We start from the raw sequence: 18,561 nt of genomic DNA, 5'->3' as shown, positions 1-18,561 counted from the left end.
GTTATTATTATTACATTTATTATTTTACTTTGTTATTGTTGTTATTACATTTATTATTATACTCTATTATTACTGTTATTATTACATTTCCATTAATTTACTCTATTATTATTATTATTATTATTATTTCATTTATTATTTTACTCCCTTTTTTATTATTGGAAGCACATTTACATTGAAGAAGGTTAGAATAATGGTTTAATCAGAGCTGGACAATTTAAATTACAGTTTTATGTAAATATTCAAAAACATTTAACCTACTGAGGCCTCAATTAATGTAATTTTATTGCTATCTATTTTTATTTTGAAATTTACCAGTAGCTGCTGTATTTCCCATTCTCGGCTTATACACGGGTCAATACATTTCCCTAACTTTTTGTGGTAAAAATAGGTGCCTCGGCTTATATTTGGGTCGACTTGTGCTTGAGTGTATATGGTAATTTTGCTAGTCAGAAATTGGAAAGTTGCTGAGAAGAAATGCAGTAAAATATAACATACTGAGTAGTATGTGAATGGTATCACGGGTGCCTTTATCTTTTTGTGTGTGTGAGTGTTTAGCTAGATATGAAAACCATAGTCATATATCTCTTTCAATACCAGCCCACCTGAGGGGCTCTTTCTCAGTGTCAAATAGCATTTGCTGTTAGGACCTTCAATGTTTAACTAAAATGCACTCCCACCCATTGGTTTTAGTATTGCTTGAAAATTAAAAAGTTTGCTCCATCTAGTGAAGGACTGGAAACACTCTTCTTGAGAATGATGGGTCATTTTATATGAGCTTCAATACCTGGCCAAGTGTGGCTGATATTTTCTTGAGTGGAGCAGTGAATTGAAACAGTTCTTCTCAGTGTGGGCACTTTTTTTTCGTGTCAGGAGCAACTTGAGAAACTGCAAGTCGCTTCTGGTGTGAGGGAATTGGCAGTCTGCAAGGATGTTGCCCAGCAGACACCCGGATGTTTTTGATGTTTTACCATCCTTGTGGAAGGCTTTTCTCATGTCCCTGCATTATTTATTATTATTATTATTAACTTTATTTGTACCCCGCTAGCATCTCCCGAAGGACTCGATGCGGCTTACACGGGCCGAAGCCTCAAAACACAATACAATAGAAAACATAACACAACAATAAACAAAGCAAATCAAAACAATTAAGCAAAATAACCACAATGACAATACATCAATACATCAAGACACTATTAAAACTGGTTCGGCCGGCGCAATGGGGTACAGGGTTAAAAGTGCTGAGATGGCAGGAGGAACGTAGGATTAAAAGTGCGGTGTGCAGCAACATTGGTTGTGCTAAAGTGCTTCTAGGACTTGGGATGGGGATTCCTAATCTGAGAAGGCACATCGGAACAGCCACGTTTTTAGGTTCCTTCTGAAAACTGCTAGAGTAGGGGCCTGACGAAGCTCTTTTGGAAGGGCATTCCAAAGTCGGGGGGCCGCCACAGAGAAAGCCCTGTCCCGTGTCCCCACCAAGCGCGCTTGCGACGTAGGTGGGATCACGAGCAGGGCCTCCCCAGATGACCGGAGTGAGCGTGTGGGTTCGTAGATGGAGATGCGGTCACGCAGGTAGGGTGGTCCCAAACCGTTCAGGGCTTTGTAGGTGAGCACCTGCACCTTGAATTGGGCTCGGAAAATAAATGGCAGCCAGTGGAGCTCCTTAAACAGAGGAGCTCCTTAAACAGAGGAGCTCTTGATAATGAGCCCCGGTTAGCATCCTGGCTGCTGCCCGCTGGACCAATTGAAGTTTCCGAGCCGTCTTCAAGGGCAGCCCCACGTAGAGCGCATTGCAGTAAACCATTCTAGAGGTGACCAAGGCGTGGACCACCCCGGCCAGATCAGGAGGAGCTGGAGCTGACAGAGGGAGCTCATTTGCGCTCTCCCTGGATTCGAACCTTTAACCCAAGGGTCCTCAATTTTTTTAAACAGAGGGCCAGACCACTGTCCCTCAAACTGTTGGAAGGCTGGATTATATTTTGAAAAAAAACATGAATGAATTCCTAAGAACACTGCGCAGATTTTATTTGTAGTGCAAAAAACACTTAAAAACCATACAATAATTAAAATGAAGAACAATTTTAGCAAATATACTCTTAGTCTTTCAATGGGAAGCATGGGCCTGCTTTTGGCTGATGAGATAAGATTGTTGTTGTTGTTGTTGTTGTGTGCTTTCAAGTCGTTTCAGACTTAGGTTGATCCTGAGCAAGGGCCGGGTAAATGACCTTGGAGAGCCAGATTCAACCCTCGAGCCTTAGTTTGAGGACCCATGCTCTAACCCAGGGGTCCTCAAACCTTTTAAACAGAGGACCAGATAACAGTCCCTCAAACTGTTGGAAGGCCGGATTATAATTTGAAAAAATCATGAATGAATGAATTCCTATGCACACTGCACATATCTTATTTGTCGTGCAAAAAAACTGAAAAACAATACAATAATTAAAATGAAGAACAATTTTAACAAATATAAACTTATTAGCATTTCAATGGGAAGTGTGGGCCTGCTGATGAAGTAGGATTGTTGTTGTTATGTGCTTTCAAGTAGTTTCAGACTTAAGTTGACCCTGAGTGAGGGCCGGGTAAATGACCTTGGAGGGCCGTATCCGGCCCCCGGGCCTTAGTTTGAGGACCCCTGCTCTAACCTGTCAGTCTTCAGTCCTGCTAGCACAAGAGTTTAACCCACTGGGGCACCGGAGGCACAAGAGAACTGACTGCTCCAGAGACATAACATCTAATTATTTCAACAGCTTGTAGGATGTCCAAAGAAAAAAGGACCCAGTTATATGGGGAGGAGACGCAGGCTGTAACTTGTTGTTGTTCATTTGTTCAGTTGTTTCCGACTCTTTGTGATCTAATGGACCAGTCCACGCCAGAGCTCCCTGTCGGCTGTCACCACCCCCAGATCCATCAAGGTCACTCCAGTCACTTCAAGGATCCCATCCATCCACCTTGCCCTTGGTCGGCCCCTCTTCCTTTTTCCTTCCATTTTCCCCAGCATCACTGTCTTCTCTAAGCTTTCCTTTCTTCTCATGATGTGGCCAAAGTACTTAATCTTTGCCTCTAATATCCTTCCCTACAACGAGCAGTCGGGCTTTATTTCCTGGAGTATGGTTGGGTCTTCTCGCTGTCCAAGGCACTCTCAGCACTTTCTTCCAGCACCACAGTTCAAAAGTATCTATCTACTTTCACTCAGCCTTCCCTATGGTCCAGCTCTCACATCCGTAGGTGACTATGGGGAATACCATTGCTTTGACTATGCAGATCTTCGTTACCAGTGTGATGTCTCTTGTTGTTCATTCGTTCAGTCGTCTCCGACTCTTCGTGACCTCATGGACCAGCCCACGCCAGAGCTCCCTGTCGGCTGTCACCACCCCCAGCTCCTTCAAGGTCAGTCCAGTCACTTCAAGGTGATGTCTCTACTCTTCACTATTTTGTCGAGATTGGACTCTGCTCTCCTCCCAAGAAGTAAATGTCTCCTCATTTAGGCTGCAACTATGGGATGCAAAATAAAGGTGTTGCCCCCCAAATAAACGTTCATCCTCCCCAATGAGATTTCTTTTATTTTTATATCATTGCAGTAACTTAAGACTCACTTGAGTATTTAGAAACACATTTTATACATCCAGAGAAAAGGCGCAGGCAAAGTGACCAAGGAAATGCAAACACAGGAAATATTAATAACTGGTTGTGTGAACAATTTTCAATGTTGCGTTCTTTGCAAAGCAGAGAGAGAAAATTGCATTTGGAGGGACAAAATTCTTACTGCAGGGTAAAGCTTCCCAAATATACACCTGGAGGAGTAGGTATGTAAAGGCTGGGGCCAGTGGGAAGGGCAGGTTGTTGGCTCTGAGTCAGCAGCCCACATTCTGAGTCACTGTTTTGTTTTGATGGAGTAGGAAGAAGCACACAAGGAAGTCCGCCAGACCGGCTTCTCCATGCCACAGGAAAAGGGCTGGTTGATGCCAGGAGATCATTGGTAAAAGAAGCCAGATTGTTTTAGAGGCACGTTTCTTTCTTTGCCATTCAGCTCTGTTGACAGAGAACACAACTTCTCTTGTAAAGAGGCAGGTGTGTGATTTTTGATAAGCCGGGTCCAACCGGCATTGTGAGTTGGTGATTCATGCTTGACTGGTCTAGCCCTGCCATAATTGAATACCGAGTGATCCTGGCGCCTGTACGAAAAATAATAATGATGTTAATAACAATAGCCGCCTTCCGGTGGAAAACAAGTGCCAGACAGCTGAAGAAAAGTTCTGGTGGCGTTGCGCCACTTGGTTGTCTCCAGAATTCCTGACATGGGACAGTTTCTGCCCAGTAGCCAAAACAAGTGTCCCTTTACTCATTATTACTCCAGGCATAGGGATAATTCAGATGACTGGCTGGAATATACAAAGCTGTTCTCTAATCAGTTTAAACTAAAAAAATTGAGAGGGTGCTTCTTCCCTTATATCTGAGATGCGCTTAAGGCAGTGTTTCTCAACTTTCCTAATCCTGCGACCCCTTAATATACTTCCTCATGTAGTGGTGACCCCCAACCATAACATTATTATTGTTGCTACTTCATAACTGTGATGTTGCTACTGTTATGAATTGTAATGTAAATATCTGACATGCAGGATGTATTCCCATTCACTGGACCCAATTTGGGGCAAATACCCGATATGCCCAAATCTGAATACTGGTGGGGTTGGGGGGGGGGGGATTGATTTTGTCATTTGGGAGCTGTAGTTGCTGGGATTTACAGTTCACCTACAATCAAAGAGCATTCTATTTTATTTTTATTTTGTCGTGTCAGAGCAACCAGTCCATTATATTACATTTCTAACAGAACAAAGCAAACAAACAGACAAATACAAAACTTGTGAGTTTGGTAGTTGGTTAAATGTCCTTTGACCAGTATCTGGCCACTTGGAGTGCTTCCGGTGTTGCTGGAAGAAGGTCCTCCATTGTGCATGTGGCAGGGCTCAGGTTGCATTGCAGCAGGTGGTCAGTGGTTTGCTCTTCTCCACACTCGCATGTCGAGGATTCCACTTTGTGGCCCCATTTCTCAAGGTTGGCTCTGCATCTCGTGGTGCCAGAGCGCAGTCTGTTCAGTGCCTTCCAAGTCGCCCAGTCTTCTGTGTGCCCAGGGGGGAGTCTCTCATTTGGTATCAGCCATTGGTTGAGGTGCTGGGTTTGAGCCTGCCACTTTTGAACTCTCGCTTGCTGAGGTGTTCCAGCGAGTGTCTCTGTAGCTCTTAGAAAACTATTTCTAGATTGAAGTCGTTGACATGCTGGCTGATACCCAGCATTCTGAACTCCATCAACAATGGAGTAGAAGCAATCTTGGCACACAGAACTCCCATGACCAATAGAAAATGCTGGAAGGGTTTGGTGGGCACTGACCTTGAGTCTTGGAGTTGTAGTTCACCTACATCCAGAGAGCTCAGTGGACTCAAACAATAATGGATCTGGACCATACTTGGCACAGATACTCAATATGCCCAAATGTGAACACTGGTGGAGTTTGGGGAAAATAGACCTTGACATTTGGGAGTTGTAGTTACTGGGGTTTATAGTTCACCTACAATCAAAGAGTATTCTTGACCCCACCAACAAAGGAATTGGGCCAACATTCCCACATAGAATCCACATGACCAACAGAAAGTACTGTGTTTTCTGATGGTCTTTGGTGACCCCTCTGACAACCCCTCGTTGACCATCCCAGGGGTCCCGACCCCCAGGTTGAGAAATGCTAGCTTAAGGTGTTCCTCAGGATGCCCTCTGTCTTCCAGCCTGACTTTACACCACAAGTAATTATATAGTAATAACATCCCCTCAATTATGCCACAGCACCCTTCTATGAGGTCACTGGGGTCCAAAACATTTCCATATTTTTGAAAGCCTTTCTAATGTCTGTCTAGCTTAGTTGGCTTTTGCATTGGATTTTCATTTGTGTTAGTTTTTTGCATTAGATTTTCATGGTCATTAGCCTTTGTGTTGACTGAATTTGTATTCTGTTCATTGTGTCATTGATTCCACCTACACCTTTTTGCTTTTCCTAATATGCTTCAAGGCTTGAGGGTGTGGCAGTCAAAATCTGAAAATAGAATTTATTTAGTTTTGGCATGCTGGGTACAAGATTAGTTTGAGAGTGATCCTGGATTCATCACTGAGCTTGGAACCGCAGGTCTCAGCGGTGGCCAGGGGAGCTTTTGCACAATTAAAACTTGTGCACCAGTTGCATCCATACCTTGAGAAGCCAGACTTGGCTTCAGTGGACCATGCTCTTGTTACATCCTGAATAGACTACTTCAATGCACTCTATGTGGGGTTGCCTTGAAGACTGTTTGGAAGCTTCAAGAGGTCCGGTGGGTGGCAGCCAGATTTCTCACTGGGGCAGCGCACAGGGAGCATACAACCTCTCTGTTACGTCAGCTCCACTGGCTGCCAGTCTGCTACCAAGCACAATTCAAAGTACCTATAAAGCCCTAAAGCAGGGGTCCTCAAACTTTTTAAACAGAGGGCCAGGTCACAGTCCCTCAAACTGTTGGAGGGCCGGATTATAATTTGAGAAAGGCATGAATGAATTCCTATGCACACTGCACATATTTTATTTGTAGTGCAAAAAACACTTAAATGCAAAAAATAATTAAAATGAAGAACAATTTTAACAAATATAATCTTATTAGTATTTCAGTGGGAAGTGTGGGCCTGCTTTTGGCTGATGAGATAGGATTGTTGTTGTTGTTGTTGTTGTTGTGTGCTTTTAAGTCATTTCAGACTTAGATTGACCTTGAGCGAGGGCCAGGTAAATGACCTTGGAGGGCCGTATCTGGCCCCCGGGCCTTAGTTTGAGGACCCCTGCCCTAAAGGGTTCTGGCTCGACTTACCTGTCTGAAAGTATCTCCCTCCATGATCCATCTCGGAGGCTAAGATTGTTGGGGGAGGCCCTGCTCTCAGTCCCATCTCCTCGCAAGTGCGGCTGATGGGGACGGGAGATGGGGACTTCTCAGTGGTGGCTCCTCACCTATGGAACTCCCTCCCCAGCAAAATTAGAGCAGTGTCCTCCCTCCTGACCTTAAGGAAAAAAGTAAAAATGTGGTTATGGGACCAAGCTTTTGGATAGAAAGTTTTAGTGCAAAAAGACAATATGGAATAGTGATATGACAAATCGCTATTGGATTATGATTTTGGATGTTATGATTTTAATAACTGGTTTTAATATTGATATGTTTTAACTTTTTGGTTTAATGTATTTGTTTATTTCATTGCATGTATGTTTGTGGCATCAAATTACTGCCTATCTGTAAGCCCACTCTGAGTTCCCTTCAGGGTGAGAAGGGTGGGATATAAATGTAGTAAATAAATAAAATAAAGAAATAGTGCCAGAAGCTTACTTTTTGGGAATAATTTGTTTCCAATACTTGTAGTGTTTGGATTGGCGTTCCTTGCTGTTGTTATGATTGCCAGGCCAGGGACAAAGTGTGAGTTGTAGGGATGATCTTTTATTACCTGCCCTGGTTATATCCAAGGAAAGTCCTGGTGATGTCATTAAGCCTCAACTGCAGGTGTACAGAGTATGCCATTCAAATAAAATCATTATTATAACAAATGAGGAATATATATATATATATATATATATATCCACACACATATACAGTGTTCCCTCACTTATCGCAGTTGTTACGTTTCAAGACCACCAGCAAAAAGTGAAAATCCGCAAAGTAGGGACACTATATATATTACATTCCAAGGGTGAGGCAGAAATGAGGAGATATTTAAAGGCACCACACACCTTTTTTGTTGTTGCTAGCTTTAAGGAAGGGACTAAAAGACCATGATTTACGTACTGCCTTGTATCACCTCTCTCTCTCTTTTTAAATGATTGGCTGCCTTTCTCCCGAGAGGGAGGGTGAAACCCCCTTCCACACCCCATCATTGCCAGGAGGCAAAAACCCGCGAAACAGCGAATCCGCGAAAAGCAAACCACGAAGTAGCAAGGGAACACTTTATACATATATATATATGTGTGTGTGTGTGTGTGTGTGTGTGTGTATGTGTATATATATGGAAACTCCAAGCATTATGTCCCCAAACACACTTAATCAGAGAGCCAGGATATCTGCATGCCCATCCCCCTCCAAACACCTACCCTTTTTCACCTGGTCATGCCCAGCACCTTTTAATATTAATTATTACATTTGGCCCTGCCACAGATTTTAATTGCATCATGGTGTGTTGTTAATGTTATTGCCTTGTTTTTGAGTTATTTTGCTGTATTGTTGTTGTTGTTTTTACTGTTGTATTTGGGCTCAGCCTCTTTTAAGCCGCACCGAGTCCTCCGGGAGATGGTAGCGGGGTACAAATAAAGGTTTATTATTATTATTATTATTATTATTATTATATATATACACACATATACATATACATAAATACACAGTACATACACCTTTCAAGACAGTGCTTTTCACTCTTAAATTCTCTCTTGCTTCCCATGAGTATGGGAGAAAAAATGTTGAGCTGTAGACAATCCGATAACCTTAAATGTTATCAAGTACAATATTGTTGGTTTTGTTTTTGTTTAGAAAAACAACACATCACCTTTTAGTTATTTTTGTGTGTTTTTGCTGAAAATGCCTCGCAGTGTTGCTTAAATGTTTTAACTTTCCCTTAGTAAACTTTTGTTCAATGTTTGCTTTTCTAGACTTGTTGTGAGTCTCTCGGCATTTAATAGTCTTGTAAATATACTATGCCAGCAGTGAATCTCAGGTGAAGTTCAGAATGAAGTATCTCTTTAAAAATAAAAAGGGAATATTTCTCATTCCTCAAAGCACTCAAAAGTGTAAGAGCACAATGTTTTTCAAACTCAGAGAAGACGTCTTACAATTGATGCTTTCCAAAGCTCTTCAGGCACTATGACTTGCAAAAGTGATTTAAAGTTATACTAATTGCCAGAATATTTATTTTTTCAAATACCCAAGTCTACATCCCCCCTACCGATAGAAAAAAAGCATAGCATCATTGTGGAATTGAAAGATGACTGGAACCCTGCAGGGAAGAATGCGGTTGCAGCACGAATGTCTGGTTATGTTTCTTCCCACGCCACCTAGACTGGTTTGTGACCTTTGATATCATTGGTGCTTTGACCACAGACAACCCCTGAGTCACCTTGTCCTGCTCCGATAAGCAGGTCACTAGTAACAGAGAAAGAAAGGTGGGCGAAATCCAGCCACTGGATTAATTTTTTTTATAATTTGCCTAGCATTTTAAAACATCTGTTTAAATTAATCTTATAGAAGATCAGAGATTAGGTGAAGCCATGATGATAAACTGGGTCATAGAGCTGCTTACAGGGAGTTGAAACCTTTTTCTTTCTTTTTTGCACATGAAATGCCCACAACATTTTGTGACAGTATTGGCCAAACACGACACCAGGGAAGAACTAGGCTTACAGTCTCATCCATTAGACTGATTTTCATTTCCTTTTGTCAATTCATGTGCATCTGCTATCTATTTAAAGTGTGTTCAAGTACTGTGTAGAGGTAATTCGGTTTTAAAGAGTTCTAATGTTACAAATACTACTCTGTTTGGGGTAATAAAAAGGAGGCAATGACATTATCTTTTCCCTGTTTTAATCTTCATCTTAATATAGTACATAGGGTTTGTTTATTTATTGTGTCAGGAGCAACAAGACATTTGTATTACATTTTTAACAAAACAAACAAACAAAAAGACAAAACACGAAGTTTGCAAGCTTGGTAGTTGATTAAATGTCCTTTGACTAGTATCTGGCCACTTGGAGTGCCTCTGGTGTTGCCGCAAGGAGGTCCTCCATTGTGTATATAGCAGGGCTCAGGTTGCATTGCAGCAGATGGTCAGTGGTTTGCTCTTCTCCACACTCGCATGTCGTGGATTCCACTTTGTAGCCCCATTTCATGAGGTTGGCTCTGTATTTCGTGGTGCCAGAGTCTGTTCAGCGTCTTCCAAGTCGCCCAGTTTTCTGTGTGCCCAGGGGGGAGTCTCTCATTTGGTATCAGCCATTGATTGAGGTTCTGGGTTTGAGCCTGCCATTTTTGGACTCTCGCTTGCTGGGGTGTTCCAGCGAGTATTTCTGTAGATCTTAGAAAACTATTTCATGATTTAAGTGGTTGAGGTGCTGGCTGATACCCAAACAAGGGATGAGCTGGAGATGTCACTGCCTTGGTCCTTTAACTATTGGCTGCTACTTCCCAGCGTATGTCAGGTGGTGCAATACCAGCTAGACAGTGTAATTTCTCCAGTGGTGTTGGGCTCAGACACCCCATGATAATTTGGCATGTCTCATTAAGAGCCACATCCACTGTTTTAGTGTGGTGCGATGTGTTCCACACTGGGCATGCATGCTCAGCAGCAGAGTAGCATAGCGCAAGGGCAGATGTCTTCACTGTGTCTGGTTGTGATCCCCAGGTCGTGCCAGTTAGCTTTCGTATGATATTGTTTCTAGCACCCACCTTTTGCTTGATATTCAGGCAGTGCTTCTTGTATGTCAGAACACGGTCCAGAGTGACTCCCAGGTATTTGGGTGCGCTGCAATGCTCCAGTGGGATTCCTTCCCAGGTAATCCTCAGAGCTCGGGATGCTTGTCTGTTCTTAAGTTGAAAAGCACATCTCTGTGTTTTAGATGGATTAGGGATCAGCTGATTTTCCCTGTAATAGGCAGTAAGAGCACCTAGAGCTTCAGATAGCTTCTGTTCAACCATCTCAAAGCCTCCTCGCAGGATTGCAAGACATCCGGGCGTCCCCTGGGCAATGTCTTCGTAGATGGCTGATTCTCTCACTCCAGAAGCGACCAGAAGCACAGAAGCGACTTGCAGCATGCAAGCTAGCAAGCAAAACAACCAACGGACCTTTTCAGGACCAACCATGACAATAATCTCAATCAACATTGAAGGCATGTCAGCTGCCAAAGAACAACTGCTCTATGAACTGTGCCAAGATAAGAAATGCGATGTGCTGTGTGTCCAAGAAACACACAGGGATGAACAACAGAAATGACCAAAAGTTCCAGGAATGGTCTTAGTAGCAGAAAGACCACATGCGCAGTATGGAAGCACTGTTTTTGTAAAACCAGGCCTCCAACTCAGCAGTGCCCACAACACCGAAGAAAACAATATAGAGGTTATAACAGTAGAGCTTAATAACATCACCATCACCTCTGTGTACAAGCCCTCAAATGAAGAGTTCTGCTTCTCCTCCCCCGAGTACATAGGGTGAGATAGAATATAATGAGTACTATTTTCCCTATTGAGAGCCAGTATGGTGTAGTGGTTAAGCTACAGGTCTGAAGACCAGGGCCAGATCTACGCTTACCACTTAGGTTGGTGTAAATGTGAATTAGCCACATTGTGGCCAAACACTACACGTGATTGATCCAAGGTTGACATCTTCTCCCACATTACCCAAAGTTGGGGTAAAGTCCAAATACTGTGCAGTGGGAACTTGTAAATGTTGTAGTATATTGCATCAGGAAACTATTTTCCTTGCCAGAAGGTATTCAGATCAGCGGCAGTCTTGGTGAAATGGTTGGATAGCTATCCAGAACATACTGCCATTCCCTGTGCCATTCCAAAGCATCCAAAATCAACTTGAGGAACTGGATTTCATCCTGGAGGCTCGCCAGGGTCTGTACCTATGCAGGGTTTTATTTTCCTCCCAGACCTTCTTGTTTGGGCTGGCTGTTAATCTGCAGAGTTCAGCAATTATTAAATCATTTTGGAGGTAACATGTTGAAAATGAACTTTATTTATTGGTTTTGTTGGTTTGTGCTTTTGGTATCTACAATCAGTTACTTATTAACAAGTTAAAGTTTGCCCAATGCGCTGGTGGGCAGAATTTTGGCCCAGAGTTGTTGAGATTATTATTTGAACTGTGCCTTCACCTCTCATAATATATCACTTTCCTGTGTGAATTTAGTCAAGGGAATCGGGAAAGGAAGATTAGCATTTCATTATGAACCGATATCAAAGAGCAGCACCTATGGGCATTCGAATGGATTCAAACTACAAAAAAAAAAAAAAAAAAGATAGATTACAGTGATCTCTCACTACTTCGCGGTTTTCTTTTTGCGGACTTGCTGTTTTGCGGTTTTTTAATATAATAATAATAATAATAATAATCCTTTAGTTGTACCCCGCTACCATCTCCCGAAGGACTTGGTGCGGCTTACAAGAGGCCGAACCCAAATACAACAATAAAAACAATTGCAACAACAACAATGCAATAACACACACACACACACAAAAGCAATAACATTAACAACACCCAATGACGCAATTAAAAACAATGGCCGGGCCAAATGTAATAATTAAAAATTAAAAGTGCTGGGTGTGAAGATCCCTTACCTTGCCAGCTGGGGTGGCAGGGCCTAGGAGAGACAGGCTAGGTAGTTTCAGCTTAGAAGGCCTGGCAGGGAACGGCAGGAGCCATTTTGGTTTAGGGAAAAGCTCCAGTTCAGAGAGGGGGAGTGGCCTAGGCCTGGGCCAGCCCTGAAACAGCCAGGATTGGTTTGTAAAAGGGGGGCGGAGTTAGACTGTTTGAGGGAAAGTAAGAAGCTTATTCAGTTCAGTTCAGTTCTGGTTGATGTTAGAGATAGAGCAAGATTATAGAAGGCTTTTAGGAGTTCGTGATTAGAATAGGCAGTTTGCCTGAAGTTTGCACAGCAAAGTAGGCTGTGGCAGACTGGTTACAGCTATTTTAGAGAAGAAATAGCTGGGTTTTGTATAGGAACTGTAACCAAGAAAGAACCATTCTCTCATGCAACCGTTACGCTTTTAAGAACAAGAACACTTTAATTGTAACAGCCAAGCTTATGAAACTGCATTCTCTTCATTCTGTAACTTTTACTTCAATAAACTTTCCTTGTTATTTTTTAAAACTTAAGCCTGAGTCAAGTGCCATTTGTGGATTTAGTCCCTTTTCTTTTTTAATTCAACCTAACCTGTTTTCCTTCACAGAAGCCCTTCTAAAAGTCACAGTACATGGTGGTCTAAAAAGCCTGTTAATATTTTAAATAGCTAGAGGGTTCCTGTTCATTTATTCTTATGGTGGCAGCAAAGGTTTAAATAAAGAGACATCCCCTCAAGCGTTGTGTGGGTGCCAGTGAAGTCTTTACAAAGTGGTGTGAATTCCTTATTAAAGGAGGGACAGCGGTGGGATTTGTTTGACCCCTTGTCCAGTCATATTGTTTGGTCATAAAGCAGTTATTATAATTGGTGTCAGATGGTGGGATTGATCGTATTACCATCTGCCCGGTTATTATAATTGGTGGCAGTGGTGGGATTGCTTGACCCCCTGCCCAGACGGTCCTAAAGGAGCCTTTATACTGGGCATGACAAGGTGGGGAGTTTGGAGGGGGATGGGCATGCAGATATCCAGAATCTCTGATAAAGTGCATTGGGACATAATGCTAGGAGTTTCCTTATTTTGGAAAGGTACACTGGAACAACCACGTTTTCAAGCTCCTTCTAAAGATTCCTAAAGACTTAAGAGCGTTTATCTGTATGGAGAGGCTGCTTCTGCGGATAAAGCCAGAACCGAGGATTACATGAGGGTTATGTAGCGTATAAGTGTGTGGAGAGGGTTTATAAAGACTTAAAATAGTGTATAACTACTAAAATAATGTATAAATATTAAAATAAATATAACGTCCCTACTTTGCGGATTTTCACTTTTTGCGGGTGATCCTGAAATGCAACACCCATGATAAGTGAGGGAACACTGTACATCTAAACATTAGGAAGTACTTCCTGATGGTAAGAGCTGTTTGACTATGGTATATGCTACCTTAAAGCATGGTGAAGTCTCCTTCTCTGGAGGTTTTTAAGCAGAGGCTGAGTGGCCATCTATCAAAAGTGCTTTGATAGTATATTCTTGCATGACAAAGGATTGGAATAGATGGCCCTTTGGTCTCTCCCAACTCTATGATACTGTTGATCCAGTATGTGGCCTGAGCCCTCTGCTGCTTCCACTGCTATTTTGCCCATCACTGCACATTGCTACTTGCCCATCTGTTACTGTCACTGCTAAGGGGGCACAACTGCTTGGGTTTGTTTCATACAGGCAGTAATGGGTCATGGATCCTGCTGAGATTGTCCTGACCACTGGTCCAAAGCAGCAGGCAGCTGAATGAGCAGATGGTCATTTCCAGAATCTGGAAAACAATGCCCAGAATATCCTAGCCACTATGGCCAGTATCCATGGCTTGGGAACTCTGAGGATTGTAGTCCAAAACGTAACTTGAATAAGCTGTGGCCAGCTCTTTGGCTTTTCCTGAAGCATTTTCTCACTCTTTTCCATACTAATTCACTAGTTGGGCAGCAGCAACAGTGGAGTTGGAGATGCTATCCCAAAAGGGTGCTATGGGCATAGTACCTGAAGCCTACCCTCCAAATCTAGAAGTAGCATGAAGTACTTGTCTCTATCCTCTTGTTGACCCCGGGAGTAAATGGGTCCATGGGTAACCATGGCAGAAGGGCATTTCATCAATAATTTATTGGATATCTTTCAAATAAACATAAGTAAGTACAGCAGCATAGCATGGTCTTTTTTCTGTCTCCTATTTAGTAAGGCACTGTCTTGTTCCAGCCAAGCTCAAGGGATGCTGACTCAACTGAATTTGCTCGCTCGCAAGGGGAATGTTCCAGAGATATCTGGAGTAAGATTATGCTGGAGAAGCTCTTTGAGTTTCAGATATTCTGCAAGACCTGGGAGAGATCCAGAAGAAGCAGGTGTTGGTCCTAGAGTCCAGAGTGTAACTGTGTCGGGTCTATCCACAGGCAAAGCCAAAGCCTTGCTCCTTGAGCAGAGTTGCAGAAAATATCAACAACTTGTACTTTGGCTTCAACATGGCTGATCAGAGTCACATAGAGATGATATTACAAAGCTATAACAATTTATATGTTGTCAGTGAAGGCAAATGGTGGTAGTCAAGAGTGTGTTCATTTGAAAGCAATGAAAACAAACATTTTGTCAAGGAATACTCTAGGAAAAACTTTCAGAAGTCTTTCCAAGAGGTTAACAAGATAAGAGTTTTCATCTGGCAGTATCCCTGCTACACAAAAATGAAGGGGACTTAGAAAGTCTCTGTTATCTTTTCCTTTATTATAGATAATGACATGGACCTAGGGGCTCTTCAAAACAACCTCAACTGCACTGTGGACAATGCTTATGAGGACGATCTGAAATCTGGCCGTACCAGCACCCTTTCAAATGCCAACCCTGCTTGCAACGGTGAGCAAGCGGATCTCCTGACGGGGAGTGATGCCGTCAAACGTTCTCAACCACTGTTCATCCAAGCCAGCAGGTACGTGGAGTTGAAACAATGTATTGTGGGAAAGTCTGAACACTATTTTCAGGAAATTCAGAATGGGATGGTAGAGCGACATCAATTTTGTTCCTGAACTTACATTGACAAGGCATCCTACAAGTCTCATGGGGACTTTTTGGAAGCCCCACAGGATGATTTCAGTCCTGGATGTCCAGCCATGGGAACATAACTAGACACTTTTCTGCCAGGTTCTGTTCTCCACCAGATAGCTGCAATGAGTAAAAAGTCAATTTGGGAAGGGAGTTTGTTATTGCTGGGGGTGTAGCTATGCGGGAGGCAAAGTGGAGGGCATTGCTCTCCCAAATAAGAAATTTCCTCCCCATTAAATTTTTCATTAGTCCCTCAATTTGTTTTGCAGTACTTTAAAACATTAATTGACCACATAGGTTAGCCATAAAAATGGGGGGAGGGGCAGGGAAATTTACCAAAGTAATGCAATCTGGGAATGATCCTGGATTCATTGCTGAGCCTGGAAACCCAGGTCTCGGCGGTGGCCGGGAGAGCTTTCGCACAGTTAAAACTTGTGCGCCAGCGTTCCTTGGGAAGTCTGACTTGGCCACTGTGGTCCACGCTCTGGTTACATCCCGAATGGATTACTGCAACACTCTCTACATGGGGCTGCCTTTGAAAACCTCTCGGAAACTTCAATTAGTCCAACGGTTGGCAGCCATGTTGTTAACTGGAGCGGCGTACAGGGAACACACTTCTCCTCTGTTGCACCAACTCCACTGACTGCCGATCCGCTTCCGAGCACAATTCAAAGTTCTGGTTTTAACCTATAAAGCCCTGAACAGTTCTGGCCCAGATTACCTGTCTGAACGTATCTCGTGCTATCACGAAAACCATCACGAAATTTAAGATCATCAGGAGAGGCCCTGCTCTCAATCCCACCACCTTCGCAAATGCGGTTGGTGGGGATGAGAGACAGGGCCTTTTTGGCGGTGGCCCCCCATCTGTGGAATTCCCTCCCTAAGGACATCGGGTTGGCCAACTCCCTCCTGTCCTTTAGAAGACAACTGAAGACCTGACTCTGGAACCAGACATTTATGTGATTTATATTAATTGTATTGTCATTTATGTGATTTATATTAATTGTATTGTATTGATTGCTTTGTTTATTAATGTACTGTGGACTTGGCCTCATGTAAGCTGCACCGAGTCCCATGGGGAGATGGTAGCAGTGTATAAATAAAGTTATTATTATTATTATTATTATTTGACTAGAGGGGAACGGCAATATGAAAGAAAAAATTATGGACATCTCGATATTGGACTCTCTAGGCTTGGCTTGGTATTTTGGCACGCTAATTTATTGTTAATGAATTTATTGTTGAAGTTGGATAATGTTTTAAATGGATTTTATTGTTTTAATTGCATTTTATTGGTATATGTGGATTGCATCATTGGATGCTTATGTAAGGCCGCCCTGAGTTCCCTTGCGGGGAGAAGGGCGGGATAGAAATATATGTAATAATATATTATTATTATTATTATTATTATTATTATTATTATTATTATGGTTATTTCTACCCCGCCCTTCTCACCCCGGAGGGGACTCAGGGTGACTTACAAAGGCACAATTCAATGCTGGCATCAACATAACAGTAGAATAAAAACAATATAGCAGCAATTAAACAATTAACAATCAGTTTCTACATTGCAACAATAAAACCAATAAAACCGATTTCACCTAATTAACGCTCAGCGTTCGCCATCTCATAGTCCAGATTTCAATTCCACTTTGTCAGTCCTGTCAGTCCTAGTCGTCTAGTTGCCCTTATCTAGTTGTTAGATTGCTCGAAGACCTGGTCCCACAACCACGTTTTTAGTTTCCTCCTGAAGGAGAGGAGGGATGTTGATGACCTAATTTCCCCTGGGAGTGAGTTCCACAGGTGAGAGGCCACCACTGAGAAGGCCCTGCTCCTCGTCCCCACCAACCTCACTTGTGATAGAGGTGGGGTCGAGAGCAGGGCCTCCCCAGATGATCTCAAACTCCGAGGTGGGGCATAGAGGGAGATATGTTCGGACAGATATTCTGGGCCGGAACCGTATAGGGTTTTGTAGGTCAAAACCAGCACCTTGAATTGTGCTCGGAACTGAATCGGCAGCCAGTGGAGCTGACACAACAGGGGGGTGGTGTGCTCCCTGTATGATGCTCCGGTGAGTAATAAACATAATAACTAAAAGAGTTCTTGGTGTGAATAATTGTCATTTTCTCATTCTCTGCAATGCTAGTAATTTGCGACAGGGGAAAAAAATTCAGTGATGGCCAGAATACATACTTTGTAGGGCAATCTCATGGTTATTGCACCAGATCACAAGAGAATTCTAATCTCTGCAGTGACCACAAATAACTTGCAACTATATAGTTTGGTGGTAGTTTGAATATTGAACTGTAACTGAAAACCCACTGGGTGATCTTGGACCCCAGAAAAGGCTATGATAGACTCGTCTTCATGTTGCCACAAGTCAAAAATGACTTGAAGGGATAACCTTTTGGCTGTGTAAGACATGAAAAGGAAATCTTCCATTAATGTCCTCTTCAAATGCTATAGCAAAATGGTGCATGGATGGGCATGAAGCTGATGATCAGTGTTGTATACCAGATGTGAAGGCTACAGAAAAATTTAGTCAGTTGGGTGGTTTTCAGTTGAGTCATGTGTTGGGGATTTGTTTTGGGAAGAGAATCCAAAAGAGTTCCAATGAAAATAGTAGAATTGGGGGAAGTGGGCTTGACCAATGCCCAGTGTCATTTTGTCTCTGGAGCAAAGTAGAATACCTGAAAATCACTTGAGACCACCTATATGCCACTTAGTTCCTTACTACTTTGGCACGTACCTGATGTTTTTGTAGCTCTGTTGACATGCAGCTGTTCAAGCGTCATTCCAGCTGTATTATGCATATATATCTAACATTTGGAGTTCTGTGCCAGACAGGCTGCAGACTAACTGCTGGGTATAAAAGGCCTTGGGAGGAAAAAGCAAAGGGCATAGGGGTTAATTATTAGCTTCAACTGCCCTTTTGGCTGGTGCCAGGGTGAGACAGTGAGACGGATTGCAGGGGAGTTGTTAAATCCAAGAACTGTGCATGAACACGCAAACACAGGGCTTTTAATAAAAGACTAAGAAAGCTGGAAGAAGCAGAATATGACAAGCAGATTTGAAATCAGTTTGAGTGTTGTGGTTAGCATTGATTCTGAGAAAATGCAGAAAAGA

The 18,561-nt window shown here is 42.7% G+C and overlaps 1 protein-coding gene across 5 annotated transcripts in view; it reads left to right on the top strand.

The window, feature by feature from the left end:
* The window catches only part of GRB7 (growth factor receptor bound protein 7), a 115,767-nt gene that overhangs the window by 66,983 nt on the left and 30,223 nt on the right, over window positions 1–18,561 (top strand). For all 5 annotated transcript variants that reach the window (XM_060781062.2, XM_060781065.2, XM_060781063.2 and 2 more), the window contains one exon: window positions 15,127–15,322. In XM_060781062.2, the coding sequence (XP_060637045.2) occupies window positions 15,127–15,322 (196 nt within the window). The remainder of the gene's footprint in view (window positions 1–15,126; window positions 15,323–18,561) is intronic.

Source organism: Anolis sagrei, chromosome 6 (genome assembly GCF_037176765.1).
Source record: "Anolis sagrei isolate rAnoSag1 chromosome 6, rAnoSag1.mat, whole genome shotgun sequence".
In the NCBI taxonomy this organism is placed as follows: domain Eukaryota; kingdom Metazoa; phylum Chordata; class Lepidosauria; order Squamata; family Dactyloidae; genus Anolis; species Anolis sagrei.
Note: the sequence above shows the minus strand (reverse complement) of the source record. Positions and strands in the feature narration are given on the sequence as shown.